Below are 13508 nucleotides of genomic sequence, written 5' to 3'. Positions count from 1 at the left end.
CCTACAACTCAATGACTGAACTCTGCCTAAAAGCCTGAAAGAAATCACGAGTTCTCCATCTCTCAATCTGAAAGAAAGCTTGTTTGATTTCAGAGCTAGGGAAGCTGATACATCATCACCCCAGCCCCACACAGTACAGCTGTAACTTACCATTTCCTGTCCAGTTCATAATAGCAGTCTTCTCCCCAGGTGTGGCAAATGAACTAACAGAGCCAAGAAGTCAGGATGACACCTCTCAAATCCTCCCTTCCTTTCCCAGTGTATGCTTTACCTGCAGTGTAAGACTACAATATTTTACTGGATCAGTTGCTTTCTTGTCATCATGTATTCTTGCAGAAAAGATGAGGCCTCTAAGGAATGAGCCAGGAGTCGGAAGTTCATTGCAGAAGCTGAATGTGGAAATGTATGAGTGAGTCATCCTTCAGTCTCATTTCCAGTCTAAGCAGTGCAGTGCAAGGTTATGCACAAGTCTCAAACACGCCACAAATGCAGCTCTATCTAGCCTGTCCCTGAGTGCTATGAACTGCTGCTATACAGCATACTTGAAGATCTCCGAAGGCAAAGTGTTACATGCCAAAACAACCTAGAAAATGCTAACTAGAGGAAGCAGCAGAACAAAACTGACTGGCTGCATGGCTCAGAATGACAGTAAAAAAACAGGCGGCAAAAGTCTCCTCCTAGGAGTGTCTGAATGTGCCACTTTACCAGATGAACGACTGCAATATAACTCATCCATTGCCACATGACACATCAGCTGTGACTTCGTTTCCATTTGTGTCTTGAAAAGAAGCCCTGCCTCTATTCCCAGAAGTAGTGGCATCAAATGGGATCAATGCTAGTGGGCCCAGTAATGTCAAGGACTGGATTTTACCCTACATGGCAGAAAGAAAATGTGACTCCTATGATGGGGGGAAAGATAATGAGAGACTTTGAATAGCCATATTGCTGGCTCAGCGCTTGGGTGCAAAGCGTGGGTGCCAAAGTTTCTATCAAAGGAGAACTGTTGGTTTTATAAAGACAAATTCCAGTGTCCCAGTTTAAGTACAGCACTGTTTGGACGCAGCAGTATGTGGGCATCTTTGCTCCTTTGAGTGTGGCAGAGTCTCATTATCATTTATGCAGCATAAGCCATAATTTGGATTGATGTGACTGCTGTTCAGTGCAAAGCATTCCTTTCCCCTTGTACAATAAAAGCACTTTACTTCATTTTGTTCATCAATGTATCGTGCAATTAATTCAGCCCTGCTTATTATATCCTGGGCTTGCATGTCATGGACTCAAGGGACTTAGAAATGTCTTAATGATCTCATGGCTATGAAAACAATGAGAGCTGTGATAGACATTATGCATTTGCACGTCTCTCTCACCTATTTGATCTGGGGGGTTGGTTGGTTTTTATCTCTGCTCTGCAAATTTTATCTCTGCCTTGTAAATTGTCTCTCTGTGTAACCTGCTGTCTCTGTTCCCTTCCCTAGGCTTGATAACTCAAAGCAACATCAACATGGTGAGAAAGGTAAGCACCAAGTTAAAGAAGACCTGCAGGGAGAAGCAGACAACCCAGGAGACTAGAAACAGGATACAGAGGTTTTCCTGGCTAGAAGACTAGTGCAGGTGAGTTTAGCTCACTGCAACTAATACCCAGCAATTAGGTGCTTTATGTCAATTACATTGGTGGAATGTCTTGTGCAGGCTGAGTAAAAACCTAACAAACAGCTGGCTTCCTTCCTGACAGCAGAAAAGTGAGGCTAATAAGGCAGAAATGCTTTCCTTTGTGTTTCCAGGACACTGTACCCTTGGTGGGTAAGGTAATAGCAATTCCGTGGGGAAGCAGAGGAGCTGATACAATTGCTCCTGCTGCCCTTATCTAGCCTGTGGGGATGGAGACAAGCTCACCCCTCATAGTTCTGCCCTTCTTGTCCCCTCACTTGGGGTCTAGTCTGAAGGTAACTAAAGACTGCAAGTGACACCCAGTGTCTTCGAATTGTGCCCCTGGCTATGGAGCTGAGAGTAATGAAGGCATCAGGTCTGCACAAATGCGTATATTATGAATAGAGCCTTTCTGAATAAGCAGGGAGGAAGGGCATGTAGGATTTGTCCTGGCTCTACAAACTCCCTTTTAAATCCCAGTGGGAAATCAGCAAGCAGAAACATTATTTGGATTGGAGGAGAAACTGAAGGTATTTTGTAATGCTGGTAGGGAGCCTCCTCCTGCACTTCACTGCAAAGCAGGCTATGGCAGATAGGAGGATTTGGGGAATGGAGAGGGTTAGACTAATGTGCTGTCTTGAAAGCACACTTGAAAGTCCTTTCCAGTCTTAGCAAGGAAGAGCTGCTTCTCTGTTCTTCTCTCTTTAGAGCTTTGAGACATAATTGAGGGACTACTCTTCAAGATTCACAGGGACTCTGGAAAATGAATTGACACACCAGAAATGGGTTTCTCACAACATTCCGAGAAAACAGCAGCTCATATTTTCTGATTAAAAAAATAGGAAAGCTCTGCTTTTTCCAGGCTTTCTGTAGCAGAGAGTGACTGGCATGGACTTGAGCAATTTGGTATAGGCTGGGTTTGAAATTGAAGCACTTTCACACACTGTGGATTGACAACTGGGTAATTACAGGAGGGTGGGGGGAGGAGAAAGGGTTTCAATAAAAACACCCCCAAGCTAAAATGAATGCAGGCTATTACAGACCTGAGCCAGAATGATTCCCAAGTGTTCTAATTTGTGCTTCCATTCCTTGTCTCTCTTGCAGTCATCATTTTGGCAACTGCCAGCAACATCCCCAAGATTCAACTGCATTTGCAGAGCAGGCAGCTGCTGAGATGATTATGTCAAATCAGCACGCTGTCCTCTCTTTTCCGTGTCTAATGATTCTCACCCTTGGAGAACTGCTTTAAAATGATGCACACCCCTTGGACTCATTGTGAAGCTGCTAACAGCAGGAGCTCTAGAGCAGGAGTTTGGGTGGGACTCTGTCACTCACCTTTCTTGCATGCATGCCGTGCAATTAACTGGAAAAATTATTCCACAGAGCCCTGCTATGGGTGGTTTGGGTCTGGTCCAAAGTCCTTTCAGAACAATAGAAACTCTTGAGAGAGCTCTGGGTTAAGCTCTCTGGTGCCAGTAGAGAAGCTGAGCTTGTGTGAATTCTAAATTTGAATTTCTCAAACAATCAGTTGAGAAGAACATATATATCGACTTGCCTGACTTTCATCTCCCTCTCTCCTGTTCAGATCTAATGCCCCCAAAGGCAGAACTGTCACTGACTACACTGTAACTGGGAGATACTGGGCGGAAGGGGAAAGTTAAATGCTACCTAGTGATCCTACCACTCTGCAGATGCTGTCATGGCCTTGAGACAGCACAGAGAAGCACTAGAAAACTTTGCTACACAGAATCAGGTTGGACTTGGACAAATGTTGCCCTGGGGTTTCATATCGTAGGTTGGTCTTGCATTCCACACCTTGATATGTTATTTGCTCAACAGCTTTCTATTGCACTGCAATTGCAAAGTCAGTAGTTGATCTGCTGATATATAAATCAGGTTGCCTGATTCTATTCACACTGCTGTGGTTGTGCAGCATATGCCTGTGCCACTGCTCACCTTTGTGCTTCACCTCTGCAACATTGCAGCTTGGTTCAGGAAGAATGAGTTTTGGTCCTGGATTCTCTTTTTGCAACACCAATGTGAACAACTGATCCAGTAATGATGTGACTTGATTTATAATAATAAATCAATTGTCACTGACCATACACATTGAACTAATCCCACCAGTTAAGAACAACATGTTCGTTGTATTCAGAATTAATAGCAGACCAAAAGATGAAAAAGAAAGAGCTGAAGAAGCGAGTCTCCTTTTGGAGTCTAAGAGCTCTGGCTTAAAATTTAGACTTGCTGTTTAAGCCTGCTTGTATGTCACATCATTTGCAACACAGGCTTGCCCAAAACACTGCCTGGGATCCTACACAGATTTTGTATGCAGGGCAATGAATACCTGCATCACCAAGGATAAAGGCCCATGCAAAATTTCCTACTTTCTTTCAATTGCACTATTCCAGCCACATCTCAGCGCTGTATGGAAAGCAGTGTGGTATCAGAACCTGGCTTTGATAGTGCTGTGCATGTGGTTCCCATCAGTGTCACACACACCAGGGTTTGAGAGCTCTGCAATTGACTGTGATCATTTAAAGCCTTTTTCCCTTTATGCTTCCACTGACAATAGCACTGGCACCACCACCCACTATTCTGCATCTGGGCTGAGGGAGGGGCTGCTTTTCTCTTTCTGGGTTAACAAATTGTATCGTGGCACAGAGCTGGAGCCAAACTACCTTCCTTTATTCCTGCCTTTTGGGCTAAGACTGTAAGCAGAAATCTAAATAGCTACGTTCAACCCAGTGGTAGGTTTTGCCTTAACACTCCTTTACAAATTCCTCCTGTAGTGTACCTTCTAAGCACTGCAGGTGTATGTGGGTCAGAACTAATATTGTATTCATAGCATAGCTCTGTAGTCAGACTGGGCACTCATCGTATTAGAGGCATAAACTATTATGCTAACAGTATTTGAGCGAACACACAATGCAGAGTGACACTACAACAGAAAGAGGAGTGCAAAATGGAGATTTGCCTACCTAAAGGGAGCACAGGGCAGTTCAGAGAAGCCTCATAAAGAGAATTCTGACCACAGCACCAGGATTAATATTTGTATTCCTACAAAAAGTGCTGTACATCTCCAGATTCATGAATATAAAAGGCTTCAGAGCTGTCTCCCACCAGAAACCAGGGTGCTGCGGTGTTAGCAGTAGGGAAGAACATCTTTAGCAACTAACACTACTCCTGTTTAATACAGGTAGCCTGTGCTGCTTCAATATATCACTGAAATCAATAATTAAGCAGTAATATAAAGAAGTTTTAAATGTCTGGATGGCTACACCAGGCAGAAACTGACTGTTGGCTGCAGTTTGAGTGGGAATACAGGGAAGACTGGATCCCCAGTTTGGGTAGAGAAATTTTGCTACCAAGTGGCTCTGTGTGAGCTTAAGTCATCACTGTTACCTGCTGGCCAGCTCCCTCAAAGGCCTTTCTGACTCCTGCCACATCCTTAGGTGCAGTCAAAGAAGCAGAAGAGTTGCACAAAAGATATCTATCATATCTTTATTTACATATCATGGAAACACACATGCAACATATCACAGGATTTACTACAATGGAACAGCCTGTCCCTATCACGTGTTACCAAACCCCTTTATTTTTGGCTCACTAGGAAAACTATCACTTCCCCAGAAAGCTCCTAAAAATAATCATTAAAAAGAACAGACTTGGCAGGGTAACTAAATGAGTGAGTGCTGCAGGCTGGGATGTCCTGCCACATCCTTGCAGAAACCAGGTGGTTCTCTGGAAGCTAGGAAAGGAGTGGGACCAGATGGTCCCAAAGAAAACAGGTAGTGTTTAACAGCTAGGGAATACCTGTCTGTAGCAGTGAACAAGGAAGAGAGCATGAGCTCTGTCAGAAGGACTCCTTTCACCTTCCTGATGACCTGTTTCCTGTCTTTGATTCCACCACCTACAAGCTTCCTATCCTCTAGGAACCTCTGATCCTGAAGGAGGCTCTACCTTTCTTCTCAAGTAATAGTTAAGGGGTAAAGTTTAAGCTTATATCATATCCCATTTGACCTGAACGATGGGTCATATCTTGCCTCTGTTGAGAGGAGGAGCTTACCACCAGTAGTAGAATGGTAGTCATGATCTCTTCTTACTAACCAGGAGAGGGGGACCCAGCTCAATGGCAGGAATGTGCTGAGGGAAAGGAGGTGGAATGCAGTCCTGGTGCAGAAAAGCCTCGGGCCACTCAATTTATAATTAACACAAGCTTCAGTTTAGTTGGAACGTGGCATGTTCCAAGCCTGCAGCTTCAGTCATTTGCTTGACTTTTCTCCTCTAATTCCCATTGCTAGGTATAAAACAGCTTGTCCCCAGCTCCTGACCATGCAGGCAGGAATCCCACCCTCCTAAACATTAATGAATGATCCCTGCTCTCCGTTGGCTGACTCGGGCTCCACACAGCGCCCTTTCCTCCGGGTCACTCTTCGGTTCCGGTGGAATTTGGCATAACAGCGTAGCCCTATGGAAAAGACATGTGTAAGTGAGCAGGAAGGACCAGGGCTCACTACAGCAGTAACATCAGACAATTAACTCTTGGCCTCAGTTCATGACAGAACCTGCTGCAAGTGGGGACAGTTCCAGGGCTGGGAAGCCTGGGCTGTGTTGAATGAGGTGGCAGAGAAATGCCTCACATGGACAGGGCATACTGCTTTCTGGGCCCTGCTATTCTGCTTGGCTCACTGCTCTGGTTTGGGATGCCCTGGCTCAGGCAGAAGCTTTCACTGACTTCTTGAAATGCCAATGAATTATCCGGATTGTTTCCAGTGATTTTATGGAAGCCCTGCTTGGTTTCCCCCTATTACTTCCCATTACTGTCTAAGTGAGCTCTCCACTGGGAAATTACTATAGACTTAATGTGCAGCAGCAATGGCAAGGGAGCTCCCCTTGCTATTTATTTCCCTGAAGCTTCAGGAGAGGAGGGAAGTAAGGTTTGGAAGCATTATTACTGGGAGGACTGATCCAAAGCTCACTCTCCTTCAGTTTCTGTTTTGGATGCTTGAAGTGCAGGGTCTGATGGAAGCTATCTGATACAGAATTAATGAACATTAAGGTGGGATAAAAGGCATTTTAGTTGTAAAAAACATGAGTAGTTATTCTCCCATGGCAGTGGAAGGCAATGGGAGCCTCCGCTCAGGGTAACTCATCAATTTCTGGCATTGATTGATTTATCTTTTGGTGTCTATTGCCTGACTTTGCTACACCAGAATGAGGAGCTAGTTGGGCCAGACAGGGTACAGGCTTTGCGTAAATAATCCTTATGAAATGCAATTCAACAGATTTTCAATAGATTTTCCGTTTTCAATCTGGTCATTAGGGTTGGCAGGAGCTGATTTGGTCATCCTGGAAACTGCAGCTCTTTTTCCCTCCAGAGTAGGCTGCAGCAGCAACAGTGCCAGCACTCCCAGAGTGGGGAAGGTGAGGATTTATAGCTTTTATAATGAGACAGCCCATAAACTGTCCTTGAGTACTTGTACACAGGAGACCCAGCCAATGTCACAGGTCACTGAGCAGCCTTTTGGAGTGCATGTCCCTGGGCTACCCTGCGACCCACTACTTTAAAGTTGGGTTTCTGCCCCTCATTACCAATCCCCCTGGGGCAGTCAGGCCTCCCAAAAGGAGAGCACACAAGATCAGAGCTCTGCTCTTATCTGAGAATCTTGTCTGTCTTATCTGGACACTTTACCTCTGGGGACCTTTTTAATGCTACAGAGGATGTACATTTGGCATCAATTTATAACTAGCTTAAGTATAAAACAGGGCCAGGGGCACCCCTCATTAGGCTTGCAGAATCACTTTCCTAGGCTAATCTATCAGAACATCATCTCTGATGAGGACCTTCAAGTGTTACATCAAACACCCAAGGTGAAGACTGTCATTTAACATTGCAACTCCAGGAAAGCAGTCTGCTTACCTGGATAAAAAGTAGGTGACAGACCTGGTCAGAGTTACTAAGTACCTAACACAGGTCACAAAGCTTGGTAACCAGAGTTTTGTTCTAGCCTGGACCTGATCCTGAACATGTTCAGACTAGTAGAGTGCCTTTCAACATCTTCATAATGCAACTGTCTATAATGGGCTACTGTGTAATAAGAAGAAAAGTGTTACTTACATTCATGAATAACCTGGGCAATAGTGTCCATTGTTAAGTCCACCCCTCGATCACAAAATAGGTTTAAGAAACGGAAGTCTGTGTCCTGCCCACACCTACTAAATTGCTACAAGTTCAGTTGAAATTAACTCAGGAAAGCTGAGGCATAAGGTCATGCAAAACAAGGATAGTAGACTGCTCTTATAACCTGTGATAACTGAAAGCATCATTGAAGTGTTATTATACCGTGGCTTCTTCTGTTAGGGTTATAGATACTGGGATTTTTGTTCTCAAGAGGGAAAACAAGATGTCTCAAGAGGGAAAACAAGATTTTTGTTCTCAAGAGGGAAAACAAGATGTCTCAATGCTCACATTGTTGATCAGTGGCAGGGAAAGGCTAATAGCAACAGAGCTTGGCTCCTCTTTTCATGTACAAATCACTATTCTGAGTCACCATAGCCAACTATGAAGTCAGCTGGAAGGGGGAGAGCGAAGAGCTGAACTTACCTTCACTGCACATACAGTCATCATAACACTTGTTGTTAAGGCCTCGATTGTGTGGTTTGCAGAGGTGCTCACGCAAGTCACAGCAAGAGCCTGCAACACAGAAACAAGGCTCAGCACAGCTCATTTATCCCCTTTCCCTTGTAGGGCTGCTAACCCCCATGACAGTTCCATGGTACAGGCATCACCTGTCTCCACAACACACCTAGAGAGCCTCTGTCCTTCCCTCTCCATACCACTTCCTACCAGTATTAGAAATCAGGATGTTGTATTAGAACCTGGGTTGGGTTTCAGACAACCTCATATTTGGAGAAATGACTCCACAAAGCGGATCCTGACCTGGGAGGCAGTCAAGGTGATGATCACAGGGCTCTCCTTCAGCCATCACTGTTTCATTTCCACTGGTGGGGCTTTTACTGCGGCGTTTTTCTGTGGAAAACAAACAGATCCCAATCGAAAGTTTCATGCTAGTGTTTTTATTTTGGAGACTATATTGTTCCAGGGGAAAACAGCCTCAAACTTGCAGAGTTTGAACTCTAAACCTTCTTCTCCTCCCTATTTCTCAACCCTCCATCTATCATTCTTCCTCTGCCCTCAGACTATGCATCCAAAATGAGAAACATGCTGAAACTGAGGACAAAACACAATCAGCATTATACTTTTTCTCTCTTTCCCCACCACTATGATCCCACATCCTTCAGCACAGCTGTGAACACTAACCATGGGATTAGCCTTACAGAAGAACTTTGGGAAAGAGGACGGGGAGGTTTAGCACCTTTCTTTTTAGCAGATGGCCACATTTCTGGTTTGAGATCCTCATAATCTGTCCAGTCAAAGAGTGCCATATCTAGGGTGGGCATCACATCCCCATCTTGCCTGAGGCGAGCCTGCAAAGCACAAGAAACCAAACAGACAACAGATTACACTTGTGTAGTGACCCTGAAGTCTCTGCAAATTGTCCTGATGCTTTTAGACATTAAAAAGGCTTTATGATTCCCCCCCTCCATCCCTGTCTTGTCCACTGGGAATTCTTGTCATCTTATTTTCAAAAGGGAAGAGCTTTCCCTTGTTGTAGCTGAAGCCAAGAGGGAAGTTTCCACTATGTGAGGACAAAAGGCAAGCAAGGAGCATTAGGACATGCTGCCTCTCCAACCAAGTGCTCCTACTGCTTCTCTGGTCCTTAAAAGTGAAAGATGATGACTAGCTAAGGGAGAATTAGGGCAAGGAAGAGAAGCAATAAAAGGAAATGTTTGTGAAGAAGAGGTGTTTAGATGTCTCCAAGACAGAGAGCTGCTTTTGAGCAAGGGCTTTGGTGTTAAGCAAGCACTGGCCTCTAACTGGAAACAAAAAGGAAACTGGACCTTATCTGCAGGAGATACCTGTCTGCATCAGAGGTACAGTGCTGTCTCTTTACCTGTGACCGTGGTGATGTGGCTGGGAGAACAGGAGGCTCTTCTGTAGAAACAGCTAGTTCCAGTGCGGTGATGAGAAGCATGGTGGGAGTCAGACTTGTAGCTTCCTCTGCCTGCAGGTGTTGAAACTGTTCCTCAAAGCTTTCAGGTTTCTTGTACAGGGAGCTTGGCCCAGCATCAGGAGTCTTCCCTGCAGAGGGCAATAGGTATAGTAGCACTAGCTTTCTCATCCCTTTTCTCTCTGAGTGCCATAGACTCTAGTCAAAGGAACTCAGATTTCATCATCAGTGTTCCACCACCCTGAACTCCTGTTCAGACCAGTGTGAAAAAACAGTCTCGTGCTATTAGCTCAGGTCCAGAATATATGCATCTTGATTTTTACATGCTTAAGTCATACATAATGGTCTAGTGGGAGGTGTCCCTACCTATGGCAGGGGGGTTGGAACTAGATGTTCTTAAGACCCTTTCCAACCCTAACAATTCTACGATTCTATGATCATACCTTTTTGAAGATACATTTGTCTCATGCTCAAGAAGCAAAGAATTTCTTCTTCTGGTATCAAGAGTACAAAATGTACCTGATTAACCATTTTAAAACCAATGGATTAAGCTGCTGCAAATACATGTGAACACACTCTTATTTGACTTTAGTAGTGGGTTAGCTTAAGTGAGGACCTACCTAATTTGAAACAAGAATATCTTCAGAGCCTAACCGCTGCTTTTACAAAGTATTGCTTAAATATAGCCCTTAAGTTAAACCAAAGAAACAAGGCCTGTTTTGTAGCCTGCAAATGATGTTTCAAACCAGCTTTGTTGTGTACTCTTCCACATTGCTTAACAAAAGTTGTTTAGTCAGTCCCCTGAGAAAACAATAGAGCTCTTCTTACTGATGCAGGGAGGAGTGATAGCTGGAACTCGAGAATACTGACACCCAGCTCGACAGATAGTAGATTGACACAAATCTCCTGCTTTAATAGAACTAAAGATTCACCACACCGTATCACAGACACACACCCACAACTGCACCTGCAAAGGAAACCAGGCCCACTCAAACACAGCAACATTTTGAAGCAATTAGTGCAATTTCACCTCTGCAAAATTTGTAGTTTTTGTAGTTCAACATAAATATAGAAGAATACAAGCTCTGATGAGAAGAAACTGATCTTCAAGCAGAGTAGTGGTTTGTATTATTTCTAGTTCTGGTCATGCTTCGAAGTCAGTGATTGAGCACGGCTTGGGCATGTTTGTTCATAAATTGAACCATTTGCTAAGAAACCAAAACAGGCCACCCCAAAACAACCCCTCAAGACCTTGGAACATTCAGAGCTCCCCCGTAGGGCAAACCAGGTCATTTCCACAACATTGCAGCCAGCAGTAAAAACCTCTGGTTCTGGAGTTCCCCTTTTTTCTTGTGCCTCTTTTGTTTGGCAGATTTCTCCCCAGAGCAGGCAGACATCCCACACCCTCCACACACCCATGTGGCTCAACCACAGCTGTATCTTCTTGCCCTCACACAAGTGGCACTCATTTCCAGTGACCCAGCAGCCCTGGAGCTCAAATACCTCGGTGATGTTTCAGCCTGTCCCTGCGGCTGTGGCGCCGATGTTCTCGGTTCTGCTTCTTTCCTCTCTCAGACCCAGGGGACTGGTTCTCCCTCTCGTGATATGGGAGCTCAAACCCCAGGAACACATCCTTGCTCTGTTTCAGGGCTGCTGGCTGTCCTTCTGCTGCCAGCTCTTCCACAGCTGGAGCTCCACTACCCATTCTGAGGGCCTCTTCCCCATCTGGCTGCCCTTTAGAAGGTATGGCATGGACCCTCTCCTTCTTGGCCAAGCCATGCTTGTGGTGGTGGCCACTTCTGGGCTGCTGCAGCCACGTATCTTGGTTTTGAAGATGGTTGTTGTTCTCTGGAGCATTTTTGAGCTTCGTGCCAGAGTCCAGGGAGACTGCAAGGCTGATGTCAGAAAGAACCAGAACGCACAGGAAAAGGGAAGGACACAAGGTGGAAGAAATTGCCATAATCCTGGTGCTCTGCCTCTCCTGCAATTAAAAATGATAAAGTAAGCAACCTCTAGGGACTGTAAAGGCAAGCAAGGTTCAGACCGAGGATACTTCGATGAAAACAGTTACGGTGTTCAAAGCTAGAAGTGAGTTTTTCCCTCCTTGGTTACCTCCTCTCCCAGCCCTGGTTACAGCAGCTGAGACACACGTGCAGGGCCTGCAGCACTGAAGGGTCCCAGTTTCATGTGCAAATGAGGGCCATCAATCAGCAGGACACTTCCCTTTGATTCCTTAGCGGCTCCCCTGCCCTCCCATTCACAGCCCACCATCTGAGGGGCTGGGACTGGCTCCTGTGGACCACAGCTCCAGCACAGCACCAGCTGCCTGGCCAGCGCTGTTCCTGCCAGGCTGGCATCCCAGGCTTGGCTGGCACTGACCCCTCCTCACTGCTGGTGTCTTTGCAATGAAGACATCAAGATGAACAGAAATGGAAGCAGATGGCAGCCTCGAAGGACCAGCAACAGCCCTGAGCAGCTCAAGATAGAGACACATGTACGTGAACACACATACTGCTTCAGGGTGGCTGAAGCTGGTCAAAGGGAATTAAAAACACTGGAGATTTTGTGCTGATGCCTCACAGAGAAACAGATCTGTTGTCAGCAGAGCAGGGGCTGCCGGCCTGAAGATCAGGGGGCAGGGAGGCAGACTGAGCTTGTCCCACTTTCCCTCCTTGACCCTACACTGGTCACTTCACCTCACCCCACCAAGGTGAGCCTGTCACTGGGAGGGCAATTTAAGCCCAAGGAACACTGAGGCCAAGTCCCTCAGCGCAGTGGCTGCAGAGTGTTCTCATTCGTTCTGTTCCACTGGAATATTTGTGAGGCTCTTCCTTCATCCCTGTGTTTATGTTATCAAACATGGCTTTGGGACGTTGCAGAAGTTAGAGATTACTCTAATTAAGTTATTCTCCACCATCCTTTCCCACAAAAAGGAGAAAAGCATCTTCAGCATTTCCAGTGCAGCCTTTCAGTTTGCAGCACCTTTCTTAGACTGTCCCTCTCAATCTGAGCAGCTTAAAGCCAGAGTTCCCTGTGACTGTCAGAAAACCAAACCTATGCTTACATTTGAGAAAGTCTATCACACAGTTACAGCCACAGCTCTTCACTCAACCTCCTCCACATCATTCCTGCACCCCAGCATCCAGTTGCACTGGATTTCCACCTGCCTGTTCACCAGGTGAACCACTTTGCTCCATAGTTACAGTGGGTTGTGCTTCCTTGCTGCTTGACCAGCCATTGTCACCTGTGAAGGGCAGCAGATAACATCCTCTGAGGCCAATCTCAGTGCCTTTTTGTGGAGCTGACAGGAGATACCCTAATAATAGCTCTTTGCTCTTTCTTTCCTCTTTTCTTTCAGCCTCAGACAGATGTGGAGGGTTTTGAGTCAATGAAACCACCTGCCATCAGAGCAGCCCCAGCCTCCTAGAGCACCTGGGGATCTTAGAAGGAGATGCCTTCATCCTCTTAACTGAATACTATGAATAGTATTTTATTGGCAGCTACTTGGGACAAAGAAAACCAGACTGACAGCTAAATCTAGTAACAAAGCACTTGAAGTCCTACTTCAAAACCAATGGGACAAATCGTAACCCAGCAAAACTGAAGCTCTGCATCCACAGTCTTTGTTTTTTCCTAGGATTTTCTCTTTGAGAACCAGAGCAAACCAACTGGATCAAGGCACCACTCAGAACAACTCAAAGATCTAGAAACAGCATCTTACCTTTTAATCTGTAGGCAAAATACTAAGAGTACAAGTGCAAAGAGAATACAAGGTGAGTGTCTCCT

The 13508-nt window shown here is 45.4% G+C and overlaps 1 protein-coding gene across 1 annotated transcript; it reads right to left on the bottom strand.

Annotated features, from left to right (window-relative positions):
• Window positions 1-6005: 6005 nt before the first annotated feature.
• On the bottom strand, window positions 6006-11682 carry DRAXIN (dorsal inhibitory axon guidance protein). Its single transcript, XM_010021619.1, has 6 exons — window positions 11226-11682; window positions 9666-9853; window positions 9027-9138; window positions 8591-8680; window positions 8255-8344; window positions 6006-6118 (listed from the first exon to the last, which is right to left on the bottom strand). Exons 1-6 carry the CDS (start codon window positions 11680-11682, stop codon window positions 6006-6008), a joined length of 1050 nt encoding a protein of 349 aa, XP_010019921.1.
• Between the last annotated feature and the right edge of the window lie 1826 nt (window positions 11683-13508).

The sequence above is a fragment of the Nestor notabilis genome, unplaced genomic scaffold, assembly GCF_000696875.1.
Source record: "Nestor notabilis isolate BGI_N333 unplaced genomic scaffold, ASM69687v1 scaffold31599, whole genome shotgun sequence".
Taxonomy (NCBI): domain Eukaryota; kingdom Metazoa; phylum Chordata; class Aves; order Psittaciformes; family Psittacidae; genus Nestor; species Nestor notabilis.
Note: the sequence above shows the minus strand (reverse complement) of the source record. Positions and strands in the feature narration are given on the sequence as shown.